General features: G+C 35.8%; 4 protein-coding genes across 8 annotated transcripts; 2 read left to right on the top strand and 2 right to left on the bottom strand.

Annotated features, from left to right (window-relative positions):
* The first annotated feature begins 826 nt into the window (after positions 1-826).
* On the top strand, positions 827-4,356 carry LOC125192613 (acid phosphatase 1-like). The gene is made up of 3 exons (XM_048090239.2): positions 827-1,270; positions 3,521-3,730; positions 3,957-4,356. Exons 1-3 carry the CDS (start codon positions 897-899, stop codon positions 4,132-4,134), a joined length of 762 nt encoding a protein of 253 aa, XP_047946196.1. The 5' UTR covers positions 827-896; the 3' UTR covers positions 4,135-4,356.
* Positions 4,357-5,005: 649 nt separating this feature from the next.
* LOC125193228 (uncharacterized) lies at positions 5,006-6,382 on the bottom strand. Its single transcript, XM_048090989.2, has one exon. It carries the CDS (start codon positions 6,274-6,276, stop codon positions 5,086-5,088), a length of 1,191 nt encoding a protein of 396 aa, XP_047946946.1. The 5' UTR covers positions 6,277-6,382; the 3' UTR covers positions 5,006-5,085.
* Positions 6,383-7,849: 1,467 nt separating this feature from the next.
* On the top strand, positions 7,850-10,741 carry LOC125197418 (phosphatidylglycerophosphate phosphatase PTPMT2-like). Its single transcript, XM_048096155.2, has 6 exons — positions 7,850-8,336; positions 8,891-9,013; positions 9,602-9,695; positions 9,811-9,893; positions 9,974-10,063; positions 10,180-10,741. Exons 1-6 carry the CDS (start codon positions 8,124-8,126, stop codon positions 10,438-10,440), a joined length of 864 nt encoding a protein of 287 aa, XP_047952112.1. The 5' UTR covers positions 7,850-8,123; the 3' UTR covers positions 10,441-10,741.
* Positions 10,742-14,052: 3,311 nt separating this feature from the next.
* On the bottom strand, positions 14,053-18,353 carry NAC075 (NAC domain containing protein 75). Of its 5 annotated transcripts, none has more exons than XM_048090131.2 (7): positions 17,724-18,353; positions 17,392-17,569; positions 16,681-17,198; positions 16,186-16,446; positions 15,740-15,835; positions 14,530-14,657; positions 14,053-14,453 (listed from the first exon to the last, which is right to left on the bottom strand). In XM_048090131.2, exons 1-6 carry the CDS (start codon positions 17,847-17,849, stop codon positions 14,568-14,570), a joined length of 1,269 nt encoding a protein of 422 aa, XP_047946088.1. In that variant the 5' UTR covers positions 17,850-18,353; the 3' UTR covers positions 14,053-14,453; positions 14,530-14,567. The 5 variants fall into 5 exon arrangements, with proteins under 5 accessions (XP_047946088.1, XP_047946090.1, XP_047946089.1 ...); XM_048090133.2 differs by having other exon boundaries at positions 14,053-14,412; XM_048090132.2 differs by having other exon boundaries at positions 14,053-14,657; positions 17,724-17,905; positions 18,140-18,353.
* Positions 18,354-22,863: the final 4,510 nt, after the last annotated feature.

Here is a 22,863-nt window from a genome sequence, read left to right as displayed (position 1 = left end):
TCGGTTAAGATGACACATTGCTTAGTCGGCACGGGATTTTAGATATTATTGGTTAAAGTGTTTAATTGGAGAGAGAAAAGGTGGGTGTAAGTATTAAAGTAGATAGATAAAGAAAGATGAATATTTTAATAGGAGTGAGAAAAAGTGGTTGACTGTATTAATTGGAGAGAGAAAATTTCTAAAAAAGTAAATGTGTCATTTTAGTTGGGACAAACTAAAAAGGAAAACGTGTCATCTTAGGCGGGACGGAGGGAGTAGCTCCTTTTGTCCTATTTTAAGTAGAACATTTTCTATTCGATATGAGATTTTATATACTTCTTCCGTCCCTCTGTAGTTGAGTCGTATTCCTTTTTGGGTTGTCCGTCCAACTGTAGCGGAGTTATTTCCTTTTTTTTGGCAAAAAAGTACTTTACTCTATCTTCATCTTTCTACCTTTTTTTTCCTTTCTACTTTATTCTCCTTTTACTTAACTCATTTAAAACAATTTTTTTAAAATTCTGTGTTACGAAAAGAAATGTCTCTACTATAAAGGGACGAAAGAAGTGGACTATTATTTTGTAAGTAGTATAGAAAAGACTAAAAGTAAAAGAAAAGTATTATTTTGTAAGTCGTATAGAAAAGTCTATAGACTAAAAGTAAAAGAAAAGTAGAGGTGTTAGTGTTTTATTTTTTTTGTTTAGACATACTATGTCAATTTAAGTAGGATACAAAAAAAAAAATTGTTATTTAGAGTTGATAGTATGAGTAGTAATATTAAAATATAGAGCCATTTATTATAAAAAAACAAAAAAGGGAAAAGACATTATAAATTCTTGAATCCAAACGAAAATCTACTAATCAACCCAACCGGAAAACCCGAAAAGCACTTTTCTTAAGCAGGAGAAGAGCTTTTCAACATGGCGTTGATCCTGATTACCCTCATGGTTATCCTGGCCGCTGGGCCCACTTGGTCAGCCCCTTCGATCATTCAGATGAGGTCGGAGAAGAAGATCCTTTTGGCCGCTGACCACCTGTACTGCAGCAGCTGGCGCTTCACGGTGGAGACCAACGACGCCGGCGCGTGGACGCGTGTGCCGGTCAGGTGCGTCGATTTCGTCAAGGATTACATCACCGGCGACCTTTACGCCTCCGAGCTGGAGGCCGTGGCCGCCAATGCGGCGGAATACGCCAGGGAGATTGGGATCTCCGGCGACGGGAGGGACGCCTGGGTTTTCGACATCGACGAGACCTTGCTCTCCAATGTGCCCTACTACGCCGCCAATGGATTCGGGTAACCACCTCTTCTCCTTAATCACTCAGTCTGATCTCAGCTGTTGTGGATTTAGATCTACTTGGAAGAACACTATGGATCGATCAAATAGTCTATTGCTGATTGTTCACTGAAGCAGTTGGTTATTAATTTGAGTTAACTTGATTGATTCATGTTGGGTTGGATTGGAGAGATCCATGTGATAAGTGAAGATTAAAATGCTCAATCATGTATTTTGTCAATGCTGAACGGACTACTATCTGTGTGCTTTCAAATGGCATGAACAATCAACAAAGGGCATATGTTGATGGTCTTTTATGGCACTTGCTTCTTGAGAGATCATTGGCTTCTATCAAAGTGTGTGGCATTTTTAATGAAAACTTGGTAACAGATTCAAGTGTAGGTTGTAAAGTATTGGAAATATTGTATGACAAGTGTAGGACTCTCTGGTTTCAGCAACATATATGATGGTCTTGACATGAAACATCTATGTGTTTATAAGGATAGAAAGACTATTTTTAATTTTTGAGCACCATTATCCATCATCCATACCTCAAAGCTCACTCCTGCCTTCTTTGTCACTATATTTTTGACTTACTCTTTTTGTCCATGTTGTCTCCTCTCAGCTAATTACAGCAATCAACTAATGAATGATAAGATTCCTACTCCTTCACAATTTATACAAACACATAATGACACCAAAGTTTTTACTACTGCCTAATTTCTTTCACAAGTATGTGTTTCCAATTTTATAATTTATCTTCGGGTTGTCTGATTCTTTCAATGTTTATCTGGTAGTCAATAATGCTTGTGATACTAGAGAAAATGAGAGAGTACGAGGCCAGTTATTATGAAGTTGTGAAACCTCACCCTATCATGGAAATGTATTCAAGACTGGGAGTCTGTGTATTGCTATTAGGCATATCAATGGTGCTAGTTATTTAAGCTCGAAAGTTTATCATTCCCCGTTTACCTTTTAAAGTAAGGATAATGGGAGCTACATATGACACTAGTAATATATTAATTTTTATAATTTTATAGGAAATATACATTTTTTATGCAATCGGGGCCTACTTTCCCAAATTTTGTTCCCATACTAACTGGACACGTGGTTGCCATCACCATGGCCCAGGCCTATTAGGACTAAACTGTTTTCATATAAACCAAAGAAACTGAACGCACATAGTAACTCAAACATGCTTTTTGTTGGACAGTTAATGTCTCTGTCCAATTCCATTCTATGTCCTGCTTTTATAAATTATAGTTTAGAATCTTCGTATGTGTGTTTATTTTTCATATTCAGAATGTTTCTTGTCGAGTGGAGCTGCATCATTTGTAGGAACAGAACCATTTTCTTCGTACATCCCCATGAGTTGTGCACTATCTTCTTCACACATGTCATTGAATGACTGAATATAACAATTTGCTATAGCCCTAGGTATAGAAAGTTTGAGGTCGTGTGCATGTGTTGGCCTAGTGTTAGTGTGGTTAATACAAGAGGCCAAAGATCTCGGGTTTGAGTAAATTTTTGTTCATTTATCAGTTAAAAAGTTTGAGGTGTGATTCGTTCAAGGTGAGGTTGTGATAGGACATAGGAGGATTTGATGCGGAGGAAAAATTCACAGAAAATCTGTCATTTGGTACCCACTAACCAATGTGGTAAAGAAACGTCAATTCTCTACTTGTATCCTTGCAATTACATTTGTAAGTGTAAGTAAAGTGGTAAAGGTTATGCTTGAAAATGTCAGCATAACATAGAGAACTGATGCGCTTTTAACATGACTAAATGGAAGGTATACATCATAAGAGAGAAGAATCCTATTCATCTGTATCCAAGCATTTACATGCCTCAAAATCTATGTGACTCTTTGTAATGCCAGTGGTAAATCTGTGAACAGAAACTTTAGGAGAAATTAGTTTGAGATGTAAGCTCTGCTGTTACGTCAATAAGGATAGGTATGCACAAAGTGTAGAAGGTATACTTCTTTTGGAGAGAACAATCCAATCCATCTGTACAATAAAATTCGAACCAGCGAGAAAAAAATCAGACTCTAATTCGTTGCCATTAAAAATTCTGTTTGGACCATTCTGCAAGTGCTGCTCTAATGGTGTTTACAAAAGCCAGAAAACATGGATAATTAAGCCTGTGGCTTGTCGTAATCTATGTTGCATTCATAACACGGACTACTTTAAGCTGTAATTGTTGGTCTTGATTTCGAACCTATGTTTACCATCACTTGACATTCAACATGCTTGTTTCCATTGGGGCAGGTCGGAGAAATTTGATGAACATGCTTTCAACGAATGGGTAGAGTTGGCTGAGGCTCCTGCAATAGCCCCTAGCTTGAGATTGTACAAGGAGCTTCAGGAGCTAGGCTTCACAGTATTTCTGCTGACTGGTCGGGATGAATATGAGAGGCACGCTACCGAGCGTAATCTAATGTATGCTGGATTCAACAACTGGGAAAAGCTTATCCTCAGGTAAATAAACATAAACCTGCTTCTAATACGATGTTGTTAAGCTCAATAGTTTGCAGAAGAACCACACTCTATGTGGATGCACGGCACATCCCCACTACTTAAATCCAACTTGGGGATTAAAACGACTACCCTAATTCGTATGGATGCACCGTACAATTAGATGTACACAAGACAGGTGTTTGTCTTTGCTGAATTTGTGAGTAACATACATTCATGGATGAAACAGGGGAAAGGCTGATGAAGGTACGCCGGCAACAGTGTATAAATCTGAGAAGAGGAAGGAGATAGAGGATGCAGGTTACATAATACATGGGAGCTCCGGAGATCAGTGGAGCGACTTGATAGGATTCGCTGTGGCAAGACGATCCTTCAAATTACCGAACCCCTTATACTACATTGCCTAGTATGGAGAGAAGTCATATATATTCTGCTCCAAGTATCAGCTACTGGTCTTGCAAATATTTCCAGGTCTTTTCACGGAACTTTCTTGATTCAAAAAATAAGGATATGCATTGGCAGTTTGAGGTCAGATGAAGGGAAGCCTCCTTGCTTTGTTTTATGACTGCATTTTAGGCCACTGTAAATATTTGCGACTTCAACGAAGTTTAACATTTTTTGGTAATTTATTTCGAACGCCTCTCTAACTATTATAGAATAATTTATAATTAGTTGTTTTTATTTTTAAAACTTATAATACTACTAAATAATTAATTCAACATGGAGCATTTATTAGTAGTATGCATATTAAAAGTTTAGACTAATATAAGATCTTTGTTTATTGTACTATAATAAATCCAACTATTCACATCTACCTACAATAAAAAGTTTCTTAAATAACTTCTTGTGGGCATGACCACCTTGGCTTTTTTTGGGACACAATTTAATGTATAATAATATAGCTAGCACCTCTATATATCAATTACTACTACTGTTCAAGTATCAATGTTTTAAATTATAAATAACTTACTCATTGAAATTTTGAGACCTAATTTTTCAGTATCCAACAAACGTTATTGAGATGGTTGGTGGTAAAGAATTGCTCAGAATTTGAGAATCAATTTCCATAATGTTTTAACAAAGTTTGACAATATTTGGAGAGAAGTTGAAAAATATGAGGTGTATGAAATGAGATGAATGGAGGAATATTTTATACGTAGAATATTTCCATAATGAGGTTAGGATTCTTAATCCACGCAGTTAAATTAGTAACGATCAATCCTACAGGCTACATGAGAATATCCTCAGCTGACACAAAATATAAACACAAATTAAAAATTAATCCGAATCCCACATTTGTGGGAAAATATATATAATTAAATAGGAAAAGCCCAAAATCATGACTTTTCCACTACAGTTCACGGTGGCTGATTCGCAGTGAACTCAGCCCCCGCCAAAACCCCGCATACAAGAGGCCTCGCCGCAGGAATTCTAAGACAGCTGAGACCGCCGCCGGGAATCGCCGTGCAATCCGGCTGCGGCCGCTGCAGCTCCCTCCCCGGAATGCAGTTGAACGTGAAATCGAACCCGAATCCGGCATTCCTGTCACACTCCTGGCTGAAGCCGGAGAAGAAATTCGCCGCGACCGTCAAATTAATCAAACTCCGCAGCGAGCAGAGCAGATCCGGCAGCTCACCGGAGAGCTGGTTGCGCGCCAAATTGAGAACCTCGATGTTACGGAGGCAGGACAGAGAATCCGGCAAATGCCCCATGAGTGAATTGGAGCTCACATCCAAAACCTGAAGGTCCGACCACATCCCCACGCCTTGGGGAATGCAGCCGGTGAGCTGGTTGTTGAGGAACAGGATCTCCTTGATCCCCATGTACCCCAAGCTGAACGGGATCGCGCCGCTCAGCTTGTTGTACGCCAGGTTTATCACAGACGCCGGAGAATTCCCTAGATTTTGCGGCAGCTCGCCGGAGAAGAGGTTGTTGTTGAGGAAGATAGCGTCGAGCTTCTTATCGAATAGCTCCTCCGGAATCGGACCGTAGAAGCTGTTGAATCGGAGGTCTAAATAGACGAGATCTGGAATGTAGAGAACCGCGGTGGGGAATCCGCCGGAGAAGCGGTTGTTGCTGAGGTCTAATTCGGTGAGCGACGCCAGGTTTCTGAACGAGGGCGGCACGGCGCCGCTGAAGCGGTTGCTGTTGAGGTGGAGGAGGGAGAGATCGGAGAGGAGGGAGAGCTCTTTAACCAAAGTGCCCTGCAAATTGGCGTGGTTGAGATCTATCGCGGCCACCACAACGCCGGCTGAATTCCCCATGAAATTGACGGAATCGGAGCAGAAGACGCCTCTGTAGGAGCAGACATTGGGGCCGTTCCAGGAGGCTGTGATCTTGAGGGGGTCGTCTGTAATTGCGGCTTTCCAGGCCTGGAGGGCGGCGTAGGCGACGGCCAGCTTTGAGGCGGAGGTGGGAGGGTTGACGCCGCCGCCAATCCAGACGCCTCCGCCGCCCACGGTAATCCCTCCGCCGACAATAACTGCGGCTCTAACGACGATGATGGGGAGGAGGAAGAGGAGTGGGAGGAGGCAGCTACTATTCTTCATGTGTAAGTGTAAGTGTAAGTGTAGTGAGAGGAATTGGGTGTTGTATGTTTGAGGAAAGTAGGTTGCTTCATTGATGGCCCTTCAACTGGAAATAGATGTTATTGTCTCTATAACTACTTACTTCTACTCCACAATAAATATGTCTTCAAATAATTTACCAGCTTTTAATTTGTGGAGATGGATTTCTTTTTCTTTTTCTCACATGTTATAAAGGATTAATATCAATAATCAACGTATGACGAAACAGTAAATTCTAAGATGTTCAATGAAGTTTTTGTTAACATGAGTATTAGAGATGATGTATTTACCTAGTTAGTTATACATGTTCATATTTGCTTCTACTTTTGTGTTTAATGAATAATTCGTTGTCTAGAGCGTGGGATTAAATTTAGAGTCAAGTTGGGCCAGGTATATACTATGACAGGATTAGGTGTGTCTTTTAAAATATATGGGCCCATCGACTGCTGGGTGACTGGAAGAAGTATTATTACCCGCTTGTGTTATACTCTATCCATTTTGCAAAACATGTTACATCTATAAAATGATACTATTAGTTTTTTAAAATGTTGTTTTAGGAGTATGTGTTAGTAAAAAAAAGAAATTACTCCCTCCGTCCCATTGAAGATGACCCACTTTTCTTTTTAGTTTGTCCCAACTAAATGACACATTACTTAAAATAGAAACACAATTATCTTTACTTTATTCCCTCTCTCTTACTTTACTCTCTCCTCTCAACACACAAAATAAATTTGCATAAAATCTCATGTCGCCCAAAAAAGGGATCATCTTTCTTGAGACAGAGGGAGTATAATTTTTATATTAATTTAAAAGATAACTTTTTTCAAAAGTAAAACTATAATATTTTTAACAGGATAAACTAAAAAATATATGATAGAGATAAAGAAAACAATCAAATTCTTCAATAATCCCACCTCACCCAAAAAAACTTTAATGGTAACAGTAGGCCAGATGCAAACAAACGTATATGTCCAAATCATCATGCATAAATTAAAAAAAGGAAGCAAAATAGACCCCTCTCAATTACTTTTATCTATAGCTTTATTTTGTGCACTCATGGCATGCACGAGCCATCACAAGACTTGAATGTTGGTACCCCACGCTTACCCTTATTTCAAGTTAATAATAGTGCTTGTGTTCATGTTTGTGGTTTGTTTTTAGCATAAATATCTACCTTCATTTCAGGTTAGATAGCAGTTAGTTACACCTCTCTTTCACATCAAGATAACACCATTATTACATGGAGAGCATTCACTTCTGCCTACTTACCAAAAGGAACAAATGAAAACCCTTTCCTTTACAAACTGGACAACATTATTAACTTATTATGCCTACTATTTCACAATATCTGTGTCATTAACCTTTTTTAAGTTCAACACTAACCCCTTTTTCATTTGGCTTCAAATTTCTACTCTTGAATAAATACACAATATTCAATTAATCTCAACCATTAAATAAAGGTTGTACTATTGTTGATCCGTGCGTTAGTACGTATTAATAAACCTAATTAATGGATTAAATAATAAGATTGAGTATAATAGAAGAAGCAAAGAAAAGCAGTTCATATCGCCCAATCATATTCCTCTTTTGACTTGCATTCTCATCCTCAACATTCCACCTCTTCTCTTCCTCGATTCCACAATCTTCGCTCTATCATCTCCCGATCATTCAAATTCTCACTCCTCTCGCCTTGGATCATGCTATTTTTTCACTCAAATTTCTAAATTATCACTCACTCCTTCTGCAATTTCATCCCCTTTCTCTGATTGTGATTCTGGCCTCCGTGTTTGCCCTCAATTCCCTGAAATTTTTATGTTCTATTGATCGCGATGAAGATCGAGGAGCTCGATGATGGCGCGGAGAGTATTATAGAGAGCAAGCGTAGCAGAAATAGCGAAACAAGGCTGATCACGGTTAGGGCTGACGCAAAAAGGGCTTTAGTCGGAGCTGGGGCTCGGATCCTCTTCTATCCAACCCTTTTGTACAACGTCTTCCGCAACAAAATTCAAGCGGAGTTCCGGTGGTGGGATCAAATCGACCAGGTGTGGCTTTTCTCGATCAAATTTACCAACTTTTTATTTATTTATTTCCTGAACAGTATCTCTACTTTGCTTGTATGACTCTGTATAATTATTCCCTTTGATCTAGTTTTGCATTTTCAATTTTATGACTTTTGCCATGCTTATTTTATGAATTGGGATTTACCTTGTTAGACTGGAATGGCATGAATCATGATAATAGCCGAAAAAAACAACTACTACTATCTCCCGTCAAAAAATAGAGTCTTGGTATTGGAAAAGTGGGTGAAGTGGTGTCAGTGGAAAGCAGACCCACCTCATGAGAAAACTTACTATAAATAGATTAGAGAAACATGACTATTTTTGTAGACCTGCGCAGTATATGGCTGGCTATATGCAGTGATATATTGAGGTTATCTTTTCCTGTTTCATCAACTCTTGTTGATGATGCTTGTTAAACTGATCTTGAATGTGATTCATTTCTTTTGGATTGGGTTTTTCATTATTCGATTTGGTATATCCACTTGATCCATGTCATACACATAATGAGTACATATTTTTTTTGTGTTGAAAATTAGTATCTACTGCTAGGCGCTGTTCCATTTCCAAAGGATGTACCTCGTTTGAAGCATCTTGGAGTTGGCGGTGTAATTACTCTGAATGAGCCCTATGAGACTCTGGTCCCAACATCATTGTACTATGTAAGTGGCAAACTCAGGTTGTATCCGTCAGTTTCCAGGATATATGAATTTGGGGTTGCAATTTCACGTCTTATGCTCACTGTTCCTTGGTTCTGATCGTCATAAGGGTCTTCTGCACGTTGCATGAGTTTTTATTCGAAATGGTTGGGCAGTGAGGAAGCCAAGGCTGGTTTATCTAAATTTTTATATCTCAATTCATTTTTGGAAACTGTTGGACTAGTATGATGACTCTAATCTGGTTGGCCTAAATTTGCATGTCATGCTATATATATCCATTTTCCTGTGTTAGATTTAGTTTCTTTTTGGCCTGTAGTTGGAAGAAGAGTATCACCTCGAACTTCATAAATCTCTTCTAGTACATTATTTGTGCTGCTTAGGGAGCAATGAAAGTTTCTTTAGCACCCTTATCTGGTTTTTAGATACTTATGGTTTTGAAGAAAGAACATTTAAATTGTTCTTCAGTGAGGATGTTAACAATTGAGGCATGTCTGCCGTTGTAATAGTAATGTAAATGACCTTAGGGATAAAACTTCAATTTCTTGTCCGTACTTCTCTTAATTATTTCACTTTTCTGTCATCGCTTTTCAGGCTAATGGGATAGACCATCTTGTCATCCCTACTAGGGATTATCTCTTTGCTCCTTCTTTTGGGGATATTAACCGTGCAGTGGATTTCATTCACAGTGCGTAATTCCTTTAATTCTTTTCCATGCTATGTTGGTCAATTATATAATTGTGTGAGGTTTGTCAGTAGTAGCATCTGGATTACATGAGTTTTTTAACAACTTCCGTTTGCAGGAAATGCTTTAAGTGGTCAAACAACATATGTGCATTGCAAAGCCGGGCGAGGAAGGAGCACAACCATTGTTCTCTGTTATCTGGTTCGTTCAATTTTATTTTTTGAACAGAAAAATGTCAATTGAAGTTACGTTAGAGACTAAGAAGTTTCTATGATATTCAGATTCACTATAAGCATATGACACCTGCTGCTGCACTTGAGTATGTTCGATCTAGAAGACCCAGGGTGCTATTAGCTCCAATCCAATGGAAGGTATGCAGGATACTATACCCAATCCCAATATGGAATTGCAATTTGGGTCCCTGCACTTTTCGTTTCATGGTGCTTTCAAGATTTCTGAACCTAAATGTCATTATGTTGAATCTCAGGCAGTGCAAGAATATCAGCAGCAATGCATGGGTTCAAGAACGGTATGCACACCTGGGGATGTTGTGCTAATCACAAAAGCTGATCTGGAAGGGTATGACAGTCCTTGTAACGACAACTCTGGCAAGGAGCTTGCAGTTGTTTCTAGAAGGTTGAACACGAGTCCTATGATGGCTAAGCTGTCTTGCCTCTTTGCGTCTCTGAGGGTTACAGGAAATTATGGACCTGTAATGAGGCAGTTGACTGAAGCACGTGCGTGCTGACTTTTACCTCTACTTGAGAAGCTCGCCTGTAAGTTAATCCCACGTTTCACAAGTAGAGGAAGATCAAATAAAAAAAAGTGTCACGGCACAAGTCTGCTTGTGTATGTATATATATATCAGATGGAGTTGAGTTGAGTCACGCCGATACATTGCTAAGCTCTAGCTGTAGCTCGACTCAACACAGCTTCCTCCCCTTGTTTTTTTCTAGTTTGTGCTGAATCCCATTGCGAATTCAGTATATACTTCATCTGGATTTGGTTAATATATTGTAAATAGCAAGTAGTTTTGAGCTTGTTGTAAATTGATCGAGTTTACAACGAATTAGGTTCAGTTCAAGTCGATTTGATTATATTACATGTAAATTAATTTAGATATCACACGTAGATTACCAATAGTGAAAACTCAAAGCCTATAGAATTAGATATTAGTGAACTTGAGCAAATAATCAATAGATTTTTATGTAGGACAGTTCAATCTTTTGTTGAGCTTATGTTCCACTGGTTGAATTAATTCGATTTGATTTATTTTTCTTAGAAAATATTAGTACGTCACAATTATATAATGAATTCAACCACAATTAAAACTTACAAAGAAAAAAACAAACACATCACGACAATGTATGTTATCTTAAATCACTTATCATTATAATATTGGCGAATAGCTTCAAAAATGGATGAATTATTCGAACAATTAATGCGAGCCATCGTTCACCTGTCCAAGGTCCCACCCACCCTTATCATAGATTGACAACTGTTCCTAACAAGTTAGTAGAAAATTGATTCATAAAAGTTCTACTATTATAATATCAATAAAATTATAAATATGATAGTAATACAGTTTTGAATTGGAATGTTGGCATCGCATCGTCTCAGAATTGGAAGGCGATAACCGAAGGTGAAGAATCGGGGAAGCCAGTATAAATATAGTAGTATGTCATTTAAAAGCATCAAAATCTTTCAAAAAAGCGAAAGAAATGAATATAGACTTTATAGAATGAACATAATTTTATGTTTTTCTATTGCATGTGGAAAGTCACACAGCACTTGTCTCACAGCGCCATCAAATTATTTCTCTCCTTTCTTGTAGCAAGAATCTATCAAATTCGATATATCCTTCATACCTATATTCGACATGAACTTGCGGCTCATATATCACAATATACTATATTTTACACAAACTTGATTGATGGTTTAACTATTTGGTTGAATTAAACTAATTCTAATATACGTGAATTATGCCAACTACCACCAAATCAAATTACTACTACTATGTTACACGCGTTGTTTAATTTCATTTTCATGTACCCAAATCATACGAATTCGACTCGACGCTACAAATATGGAATCGCCTAATTAGAGATTCCAACATTGGATTGGACCACGGATTTTTATATTTTCCAAGAGATAAAATAACTGGTCATTTATAGACTCAAAATATTTTCCATTTCAAGACACATTGGAACCACTCGCTCTCTTGCAAAGTTCTTAGAATACTTCTTTAGACTGACAAATTATCAAATATAAATAATAATTATATAATTGTTGTTATAATCATTTAAAATAAAGGAAAGGGAAGAAAAGAAATACTCTGCATTGGATGCTACTTTGAATGTAACATAACTTTCCAAGGCTAATTGACTGGGGTTCTACCGTCTACAGCCTACTAAGTATAACACATACACGTTCATTTCATAACTTCATTTAAAGTTAGAACACAAAACCATATCAATTGCAAATACATTAATATTAGTCGGCATAACAACACATATCATGAATTGATATGTTTTGTGAATTGATATCGACTGTCGACTGATATTAATGTATTAGGGAATTGATATGAATTTTTAGTTTTCAAAGTTGTCACTAGAAGATTTACATAAACATAGTGAGTAAAATATAAAACGAAGAGCGACTAAGGAATTACAATTTGAGAGAAGAAATGAAATGAGAATTGAGATATTCCGGTGAGTGTGGAGATTCTGGATGGGTGTTATTTTAAAAATGTATAAAGGCCAACAAAATCTTGTCCTTAAATTCGTAAGGAGAATAAATAAATAGGTAAAAATATATAATATGTTCACCAAATCAGACATCTTTATCCCTTTAGAAACTGCATGTCTCCATGCTTTTTCCTACATGCAAGCATAAAGACGACTATATATATATATATATATATACATACGCGTATACATATCTATGTCCCTCTCTCGTTAAGTAAAGCATATTTAGAAGAAGCAATTTGCAGCAAAAGCTCGAATCTGGAATAGAATAATTAAAGTAGATTTAAAGAGCACACAAAAATGGAAATAACTGCAATTAAAGAGCACTATATTATTTACTTGAATAATGAGATCCATAATAATTTGTCACTAGTTATCTTGCTTTGGTCGCATCTCATGTGCTACCAAAAATCTATGGCATCTTGTAATATATAAAGACTGTAAAGGGCCACTACCTAATTAAAACTCATCTATCCACATACTACTATTTGCTAGTACTCCTATAATTAGTTTAGCTACACACCCATCATATTTTGTTTCAATTCCAACTCAATTGGAGTGATTCAACTAAGTTTTATTTTAAAAAATATCTATGTTTGTGTTTCTTTACTTTTCAGTTCTCCGTTTGGGCTTTTTATTTGTTGTGTTCTCAACTTATTCCAAATACTAGTAGTAGTATGTTGTTGTTGTTGTTATTATTATTATTATTATTATTATTATTATTATTATTATTATTATTATTATTATTATTATTATTATTATTATTATTATTATTAAATGTTCATTGGGTTTATACTTATGATTATTTTTTAAAATATTTTTAGTTATAAGTGCAGTTAATTAATAAATACTTCATCATCTGACAATATAAACTGAAATATGCTACATATTAAATTGACTTATTCAGCTCTTATTTCATTATAAAAATAGTATGTCTCACGTTCCACTATTATTTTCAATTCATATTTTTTAAAATACTGTAAAGAAAATAGGACTCTTATTTTGTGGCAGGAGGGAATAGTTATAATGATTTACCACATCATAATTCATTTCACCTACTTAAATTATAATAAAATCTAGTACTATTATATTATACTCCCTCCGTCCCTGATTAATTGTCACTCTTTATCATTTCGGTCCGTCCCTCAATAATTGTCACATTTAATTTTTTACCATAAATGGTAAGTACTCACATTCCACCAACTTATTTCACTCACATTTTATTATAAAATCAATATAAAAAAGTGGGTCTCACATTCTACTGACTTTTCAAACCAACTTTTCTTTACATTTCTTAAAACCCGTGCCCAATCAAAGAATGATAATTAATCGGGGACGAAGGTAGTAGCAAACTCAGATTAAATCTGCATGTGATAATATATTATGGCCCATCGCCATACTGTCAAGATTACACTACATTTCATGATCATTTTTCCACCATCTTTACTTCTCTTGTACTGTATCTCGCTATAATTATGTTGTTAGAACTGAATGTCATCGTATAATATTAGGGAATATAAAATATTTAATTCACCTAACATACGTTAAATGTCCTAAGGAACTGTAATAAGGTTGCACATCTAATCATGTCATGACTACAATGAAACATCAAATTAGATACTAAAAAAACTATAAACACAGTTTCCATTTGCAATATTGTGTTCTAAAAGTATCTATAATTCTTTTGTGTAACACAATTGACAAAAATTGTAGTACAAAAAAAATTTAACTTAAAAATGAAAAAATAATAATAACAAGGAATAAACATATAGTATAAAGACGGTATAGTAATGTAATGATGATGATGGTGATGATTTTGATGCAGCAAGAATTTATCGCTTTGGACATGGGGGTTTTCTTTCCTTGCTTCTATCACTCTCTCTTTCTATCTTCTCTTTGTGTTGTATTGTGTTGTGTTTGTCAGAAGAGAGGCGGCTTTTTCTTGGTTCCTTTATTTTTGTTTCTTTTTCTTGCTTTTGCAACATGTGTTTTTTGTTGAACAGTTAGTTCAGCCCTGAAATTTAGAGTAAAAAAGAGGGAGAGGAAAAGGAAGAAAAACAATAGTGTATATTGGTCTTGGCAGCACTTACAAGTAATGATTATGGTAATGATTTATGGGTGTTTGTTTCTATCCATGATGATCCGGGTTGTCCGGGTCGGGCCAGAATGTCGAGTACTTCAACCATTCTGCTTCTTGTTGGTTCGCCATTGATGACTCCTGCAATGCCACACCATTGGTGTATCTATTAGTATTACACTACTCTCCCTATGTGTGTAAATTGCAATTAACACATAAATTCATATTCAAAATATAATTATAGGAGTAAACAAACACAATCCGGCATGACACCTGAAACTATATATCCTCTCATTTTATTTATAAATCAATAGAAATTTAAAGGGGGCGACACGATCTTGACACACCAAACCTAAAAACCCTCTTTATGAATGTGGAACTTGACCAAAATTCATTCCGAGCAGTGAGTTAGGCATAAGTAATAACTGAAAAAACTGTCTCTTTCTTTCCTAGGATACCAAGACCACAAAGGAAAGTTTTGGGGTGACGAACCCCTCTTCTCTTTTTTTAATTCTAACTTATAGATATATGAATTAATTTATGTATTATATAGGAGTATAACTCTTCTAATTATATTCTAAAGTACATCTAATGATATAGCTTTTCTTTGTCTTTATTATATTCGTTCCTACTAATTCTACTAGTGTTACAAAAAGGTTATAAACAAATTAAAGGGTTTAAGTGAGCACCATTTAATTACTTTTTATTTATGATGTAAAAAAAGTATTCTTGCCTCGGCTTCCGCCCTTCATGGCTTTTGGTTTCACACTTTGTTAATTATCAGATTTTAGCCATACATGCACATGATATGACTCAAGCAAGAGAAAGTTTTGGCAAAGAAAAAAAAGGGATAAAAAAATCAAGAAAATTAGAAAAAGGACTAAACACAATACGAGATTAATTTCACCAAATTATCTCTTTATTGAAGAGGTAGATGGGGTGGAGATCACCTTAAAAATCTAGATTGGAAAGAAAAAGAAGATAAAGTGGGAAAAAGAAAAAGAAAAGGCTTCTAGTATCTCTTTTCTAGTTTTATAATCATCACATTTGAATAATATTAAAAAAATTTCCAATGGAATAAAATATATATGTAGCCCTACAAATATAATTAGGGAGCAGATTTTGATATCTAAGTCCACCTTTTTCTTTTAAGGAGTTCCCAAATTGACACATAGGAAGCATGCAATTTGAGAGTCAAAAAAGGTGAAAATTGTAATACTTACTTCTTTCATGTCAGTTGAGGTGCATCCCATGATGAGTTCCTCCAATCCAGATGCAGACCTTCCCCCAATTTTATGATGTTGTTGCTGTTGTTGTTGCTATTCAGCAAGATAATATTGTTATTTATTTTGTTTGTCCATTCAAACACAATCATGTATATGATCATGCATTGTCTGCTAAAAGATGGGAGACTCTCAACTCTAATTTTATTAATAAGCATGGAAGAGACTAACTAGGAATTGTGCCTTTTTTTTACCTTTTTATCTGACTGGAGAGCCATCATTGTCAGACACAGAATTGCATGGTTCATTATGCATGTTTTGTTTTCAGTAACTTCTTTTATTGTTTCAAGAAACTATGTTGTAGCTTTCACTCTTGATTATATGGAGTAGTACTATCATTTTAATACAAGAAAATAGTACTAGTATTTACGGGACGGAGGGAGTACCTGGTAATTTTCATTGGGGAGCATGATTCGGGGGACATGAAAGGGGTGATCTTGATCGAGAATAATCGAGGTATGGTGTAGAGGCGGAGGGGAGATGATGGTGGAGATGGAGTGCGAAGGCCGGCTTATGTGAAACGCGGTGGCGGCAATATGGTGATGGTGGTCATGGGTGGTCACGTGATGCTGTCCCATGTCACGCTCTTCGCACGTGCCTGCTCCTTCCCTTGCAATTGAAGCCTCTCCTCCTATGCTCCCAGCCTGCTGATGCAAATTTTCATTAGCTAATTAATCTATACATTCTTAATTTTGGGTGAATTACTATCGGCCTGTTGTTATCAGGAAAGTTTCCATATGATTTTCATGCTTTCCGCACAAGCAATGGGAATTAACATGTTCTTTTCTTTGTATCATCAATTTTTACTATACAGACAACAATGCTGCCCCACACATAAATTTTATGTCACAAATTAAATAAAAACGAAATTTGATAGATACCTCATTTCTGTAAGGGAGATATCCGAAGTGATCGGCTTTGAGCTGATGAATATCAATGCCGGTATAAGTCGGGACTGAAGCTGAGAAATCATCTCTTTGAGGGATCATTTCTTTAGAAGAGGAGCAGCTCCCACTCTCTCCGGCAGTGGCGGCGGCGGCGCCTCCTCTCTCCGTCCAGTTGCACTGGCGAGGCTGAGTCTGGTAGAAAATCTTGGAGACGACGAGCTCTCCTTCCTTCTCCTCCTCGTGCTGCCCTAAATGATACTGATGCATCACCCAATTCGTCTTCTCCGGCTTCCGGTTTTTGCCGAAATTAGTGTATAGGACTAAGATCTTCTTGCAGCCCTTCTGCTTGCCGTTAGCCATGACCGGCCGCGTCTTGCCCGTCTTGTGCCACCGCGTCTCGCCGCCTTGCAAGTCGCATTCCATCTGGATCTTCCTCCGCTTCCTCGTGCCGGTGGTGTAGGCCTTCGACGGCCGGTGGAAAAAGTGCCTACTCAATCCATCTCTTGTCACTCCTGCCAAAATTTAATTTGCAAAATATTAAAATCAAAGTTAGGTCTATTTAGGTGCAACAAATCACGACACAAGAAAACAAAAACCCTAAAAATTCATAGTTCCACGAAAAATGGCATTAGTAAAACCAAACTTGTTGAATGAATCCACACACACACAAACACATAGAGAGAGATAGATGAAGGTGGTTGTGACCAGGAAGTTTCTCAGGGTGAGTGTAGCAAATCCCGTCTTCGCCTTCGATGGTGGGGATGAATTCATCGATCAAGGGGTGGGATTTGGAGTCCTTGCCTTCGACTTTGGCTTCGAGATGCTCGATAAGCTCCTGGTCGGTCGGGTCGAACTTCACTCCGGCGGGTAGGCCCACCCAATCCTGCAACAATCAACATATCAATACTTGCACTTAGCTCAATTTATCATCCCAAAAAAAAAAGAATAATTATATTCCGGAATGAATGAATGAAATAAATAAAAAAAACAAATAGTAATTCCTATCTTGAAGATGAAGCGAAGAATATTATCCGTACCGGCTTGGCTTCGAGCTTGTGACCGCAGCCGGGGCACTGTTTGGATCCGCACAATTGATGCTCCTCCAGCTTTGCATCGATGAGATCAGAGCTGCTCACGGATCCCAGCTGACTATTCTTATTCATCGCTCAACCAAACAAATCCTTTTCCTTTTTTGAGTATATTTTCCCACTATTCCAACCTTAACGCCATCAAATAGTAATTGTTTTAACAAAAAAGAGGATTCAAGAATGATCCATGTGCATGATCAGGAAACAAATTAACCCTTCAAACCCAAAAAAAAAATGAGAGAAAAAATCAATCTTTGAACCCGGAATCTATTCTTATAGAAAACTGAAAGAGATGAGAGGAAAGAGATAGAAAATTAAAAAAAATAAAAAAATTGAGGAGGTGGGATACGATTTGGGTATAAAACCTGCTTTAACCATGGAAATAACACCAGAATTGGCGTCAACTTTAAGTGAAGGGATAAAGGAAAAGGCGCCCTATATACTGCCTTTAACTCTCTCTCCCTCTTTTGCTAATTTAAGCTCACCTGCTTGTACCCAGTTTCTGTTTGTGTGTGTGTGGTAGAAAGAGAGAGAGAGAGAGAAGAGAGAGAGTTTGGGGTTTTGGATTCTGATAGTAAATAAAGGTCATCCCTGTCTAAGGGTGTGTATAGCTTTGTATGTTGTGACTTGTGAGTCTTCTTGACTGGTAAAGCAAAAGTTGTTAAACCACACACTCAAAAGCATTTAGCCAACCCAAACTCAAATTAAACTAACTATACCGATTTTTCTATTATTAATTTTATTTACTACGCTAATAGAAGCAGTGTGACTTGATTTGACATGGTTTGAAATAAATTAAATAAACATTGATTGAAAGCCAAATTAACGACGATTTCGCAACATTGTGTGATATACGCAACGCCAAATGGGGAATAGGAAATAGAAAAAGGAAAAGAAAATACCGCAGTTACAAATAAATTAATTAATTAAGGAGTAGTTTTTTCATTCAAGAGCAATAGTCTCAACTTATATAGAGATAGGTCATTATAGGGGGACTAATATGTTCTTTCTATGTCTGGAAATTTTGTCTTTTATATAAGATGATGGGGAATTTTTTTTGTTTGTAGGTATTTGAATTAGTTAATGTAAGAATTTTGTACTATTAACAGAAAATTTCATGGATCTCAATCAAACGGTGTATGTCTATAAGTGTTTAGTGTGTTTCCAAGAATCATATAAGGTTTTGAATTTCCTCTATATACAATAATACATCCATTATATTTAAAATTGGAATAAATAGGTATACGAAAGGGAGGGACACCTTTGCCCCTTGAAGAAAAAAAGAAAAAGAAAAAGGTTAATATAAAATAAAGATATAAAAACAGTAAAAGAATGGCAAAAATGATAGGAAGTCACATGGGTTTGGAGCTGGAGTGCTGATCATGATTCTTTTGCCATGAATGTTGAGAGAGAGAGAGAGAGGAATAGAAGGATACTTGATATGCAAGGCAAGTGAGCAGATAGCATACTTGATGGACCACCACTATCTCCATCCCCTCCTATTAATTTAATCCTTCATTACTATTTTATTTCCCCCATTAATACTACTTATGGTATACAAATATTATACTCTATTTAACTAACAAGACTTTGAGTGTAAGCACCCCCCATAATTTACTACTTCTGAAAAGCTAAATTCCAAACAAACAACATTACAAGTGCTACGTATTAATTAAAGTAGGTTTGTTTTAGCAGTGTGTATTACTTACAAAAATCGTATGGAATGGTTGTAGGCCATCCACAACCCATGTGTAATAGTCTCAAATATTTTTAATTTTTAATTTGAAAATTTGAAGAATAATTTGCATATATTTCCTTTATTGATATCACACAAAATACTAAAATTTCAGTAATGTAAAATTAATAAATTTCACTTCGTATGGGCTTAAGCCGGCCCCTTAATGGTAAAATTAATAAATTTCATTTTTTTTATATGACTCAGAATCATATGCATAAGTTCCTTACTCACTATATCATATATTCATCTTTTTATTTTATTTGATATTTCTGATTATAACTTCTAATTCAATTGAGTTATAAAAAAAAAAATTAATAGTACAATTACATAATTAAAAATTATGAATTCCAATAGAGCATCAACTTAAATTCAGTGGCATTGCTCGGCCACCTAGATATATAGCAGCCACGGGCATAAATACAACTATGATTGCGCATTAGCATTAGCGATTTCGCCTCTAATAGGTCGAGAAAATTCAGCTAATATAGTAGGTGAATTTTCTAAAAATAGAAGAGATTAAAATTTAAAAATGTGGGAGAAAAAAAAAAAAGAGAAACCGAAGATATGAAGAATGGTGTGAAAAACAAAGGTATTTATAAATAAAAAAAATCTAATTTTCCAATAATAAAAAAATATTATTCATTAAATATGGCACGCGCGGTATAATTGACCACGATTACTGATTGTGTCAGCATACACATGCACATGCAAGTGTGTAAATCAAGCGTGTCATACTTAAAGGCATGTAATGTCGTGCTCAAAGGTATTGTGTATAGACAATTTGCTATAAGTATAGTACCAACAATGCTAAAAAAAAGTAAAGTTTATGAGATTATATTAAAAATTAATTTAATTGTTTATAAATCATGAAATTTGGTCAAATTCTGATTTAAGTTGCTAGGACTAGAAATATCTATACCCCATGATGGGCCCACTTGAGAGATTTTCTTGTGTGGCCACTTACACCCCAAACCTACACGGATGTATTGCTATATGCTAAAGGGTATTAATCCTTAGAAGTTAAATGTAATTTAGGTATTCATGCATTTTCATGTGGTCAAAGAAACAAAGGATGAAGGCTTCACAGCATTGTTTGCAGAGAGCATATTGTAATGATTGAATTTATTCATTATCTGTCTTCAATTTGTCAAATAACGAAATACATGAAAAGATACAAGTACACTATACACCATTTACCAATTATACATATTGGAATATCTAGAATGCGTAAATTCTACAGAAAGACTGTCTTCAATTTATCTTTTTGTACGCTTTTTTTCCACTTTCACTGAGTTTGATTAATTTTCTGATGTATGGAGCCTATGACTATGAGTATACTATACAGTAGTATATTTAATTTTCAATTTTTGATTCTTTTAGAGCTGATATATTTTCAAAATTTTCAGAAAGAGACGGACTATATCTCTGTTTTACTTTGAGACTCTACATGAGATCTTTTAAATCATTATCATGTTCTTTTCTGAATTTTAATGTCACAAATGAAGAGTTTTATTATAAGAAAAAAAGCTCAAACCAATCAGTGGTGAGTATTGCAAAATCACAACCAGCTAGATTCACTACATCCAAAAAAAATCGGTTAAGACACTTTTTAATGCTATCATCTAATATTATGCAATACTCAGGGAGAAATTCGGTCGCCGGCCACGATCGTAGACATCATAAAAGTATTTTCTTCTCAAACTCTCAATTCAACTCCAAGCCTTTGATATAACTATATCTCAAAGTGACGACTATAGAAAAATGAGTGTCTAACCACAAGGCAAAACATATTGTTAGTTCTTGAACACAAAAACACAATGTTACGTTATCAAAACAGTAATATCAATAGTTGCTAGAGATTTTATATAGAACTAGTCAATTTAAAATTTTGACATAGAATTCACACATTCATTAAAAATTAGAAGAATTCATAGTTAACCCTATGATAAATATTTATATACTACTCCATCCGTCCGCGAATAGAAGTTCCATTTATTTTCGGTACGGGTTTTAAGAAATGTTAAGAAAATGAGAGGAAGAAAGTTAGTGGAATAGAGGTCTCACTTTTATATATTAGTAGTTTTTAAGATATGTGAGTGGAATGAGTTAGTGGAATGTATGCTTCTTTACTATTTATGGTAATTATGAATCAAAACTCTTATTCGCGAATGGACCAAAATGAAAAAATGGGATTTCTATTCACGGACAAAGGAGTATCTATTTATATAATAATAGAAGTAGAACGGGACAGAAGAAATTGGATATTCATATGATTTTCATTTTTCAGCGACAAGAAGAGAGACCGGAATTGAATGTTGGGTGTTGACTAATTATATTTGCGGGGCCCCCATAACACTATAGACATGCCCCAATAATCATCTTGGTATTCCGTGCATGCCAATTTTTTATAATAAAATATTAGTAAGAATTTAGAGACAGAAGAAATATGGTGCACCAGCCAAAGATATGGACAAATATTACTCTCTTTCTTCCAGATTTGCATTTCTTCAAGTTTCCAAAATTATATTCGGATCTTTTTCCTTAGATGCATCATATTTTATTTCACTCGAATGGAATAGTTCCGGACAACAATAATTTTACTATCCATGTTATAATTAATTTTAAATTCTATTTATGATTTGGTTATGAAAATATTAACTTTAAGAAAATTATGTCATGATTCATCAGAATTGGGACTTTGAGCTCAAGTATTACATATTTTATCACATTGCTAGGCCTTATACTACTAGATTTTTTTTATATAGTCTTCTTCCTAGAATTTAGCATTCCTAATTATAAAACTTTAGAATTCATACTCTTTCGTTCCTTTGAGGTATTCCTAAACAGAAATACCTTAGTACGTGACTTTAATTTACTTGGGTCTTTCTCCACCACTTGTGTAGGACAACCTACACTCTTTGAGAAGTGCTAGACTAGAATTGAGTAACCTAACAACGGTACAAGAAGAATGATGGGACTTATTGTAGGTGTTCCGATAACATTAACCAAAATTAGATTGAATTCATCTAACGGATGGGACCATAAATTTGGCAACTTGTAACACCTCAGCGAGAGTGATACTCATGTCATAACAAAGATCGAATTAATTCTTAAAAGAATGAAAACGTGTGTATTGTGAAAGGCAACGTATAGTACTTCCTCCGTTCCATGTTAATAGATGTATATCTTTTTGACATGGAAATTAAGAAATAAATATTTAATATGTGAAGTAGAGAGTAAAATAAGAGATTTTAAGAAAGAATATAGTTAGAGGAGTGTATTGCTTTTTGCCAAATATAATAGCTCTATTATTTTGGAACGTCCCGAAAATGACTCTATTAACATGGAACG

This window comes from Salvia hispanica, chromosome 4, assembly GCF_029641045.1.
Source record: "Salvia hispanica isolate PSC_SH4W2 chromosome 4, Shi_PSC_v1, whole genome shotgun sequence".
NCBI classification, from domain to species: Eukaryota; Viridiplantae; Streptophyta; class Magnoliopsida; order Lamiales; family Lamiaceae; genus Salvia; species Salvia hispanica.
This window is presented reverse-complemented; position numbering and strand designations above follow the sequence as displayed.